At 30.5% G+C, this 1,404-nt stretch overlaps 1 protein-coding gene across 1 annotated transcript; it reads left to right on the top strand.

The window, feature by feature from the left end:
- Positions 1–203: 203 nt before the first annotated feature.
- On the top strand, positions 204–1,013 carry LOC135923710 (homeobox protein 2-like). Its single transcript, XM_065458620.1, has one exon. It carries the CDS (start codon positions 204–206, stop codon positions 1,011–1,013), a length of 810 nt encoding a protein of 269 aa, XP_065314692.1.
- The last annotated feature ends 391 nt before the right edge of the window (positions 1,014–1,404 follow it).

Below are 1,404 nucleotides of genomic sequence, written 5' to 3'. Positions count from 1 at the left end.
CTTGATAATTTACCTGATGACGTATTTTCAAAATTACAATCGATATGCATTGAGTCCGATTTCAATCGTCGGTACTCATCAACAAACTTAGATTATTACAGCCTTCCAAGATTCGAAACAAAAAAATTAGCGAATTCAATGCAGCCGTTCAAAAAGAGAGAGAAAGTTTTTTAGATTGGGTTACCCGTATTTGTCAACTAAATATGGACTGCAACTTTATCGGCTACGACAGGGTTTTAGAAAAAATAAAAGTATCAAGCTCTTCTAAGGAAATTAAATACAGAATTAAAGATTTACTTATTTTAGATGGCATTATAAAGGTAGGCAAAGAATTAGACGAAACAGACATCGTAACATTTACACATAAGATTGACATCAAAGAAAATACACACTCCGATCTAAAACATTTGGAGGGAACAAGACAAGGTAAGAAAGTTTATGAACTAAAACCAACTAATATCAGATATGACAACACCCGGATGATGCCATATGTTGAGAGCAACAGATATCATGATAATAATTACAGCCATCAGTTTAGACAACCATGGCAGACTCGACCATATTATGGCAACATAAGATTCAACAACCAAAATAACTATCATTTTCCAAGACTAAATTATGATAGATTTTGTGATCAAAATAGATGGGAAACTTCTTATATTCCTTTCAATAATCACGACACAAGAGATAACAATAATAATAGATTTAATATTAACAACAAAGGATATAATAATAATTATAAGCCTTTTAATGATTTCAAAAACTACAACAGATTTGACAACACCAGACAACCGTTTCAAAATTTTAGAGATTATAATAGATCTAATGTGCATCAACAATTTTACGATCGTGACAATAAAAATTACAATCATAATCCTAGACACCAAGTACCTTATTCAAATAAAATTAATACATTTGATATAGAAGAGATCGAAGACGACAAAATCATATCAATCGATAAGAAAGATTATAATTTGTTAAATATTGATATAAATAACAAAACGAAGTACTAAATGTTAAAGATGACGCATTCATGGTGAACATCAAAATTAATAACATCTTGACTTCACTACAAGTGGATACGGGCACGAAATTCACAATTCTACCAAAATATATGATTAAGAAAGTGGGCATAAAAAACATTACGAAGTCCAACATTCAGTTATCTGGTTACGACGGCAAGACCATACAAGTGATAGGCTCAACACGACTGAATGTAAAATACGAAGGAAGTTCTTAAATTTTAGATGTATTGATAGTAAACATTAACATGATGCCTTTATTAGGAAGACCTTGGTTGAAACATTTTAAAAACATACTTGAAAGATTTATAGGCTTAATTGACACGGATCATAAAAACGATTTGGCGGAATTAATATCCAATTGTAAGTCTAAATTAAATAA

This window comes from Gordionus sp. m RMFG-2023, chromosome 1 (genome assembly GCF_954871325.1).
Source record: "Gordionus sp. m RMFG-2023 chromosome 1, tfGorSpeb1-WG-v2, whole genome shotgun sequence".
In the NCBI taxonomy this organism is placed as follows: domain Eukaryota; kingdom Metazoa; phylum Nematomorpha; class Gordioida; order Chordodea; family Parachordodidae; genus Gordionus; species Gordionus sp. m RMFG-2023.
Note: the sequence above shows the minus strand (reverse complement) of the source record. Positions and strands in the feature narration are given on the sequence as shown.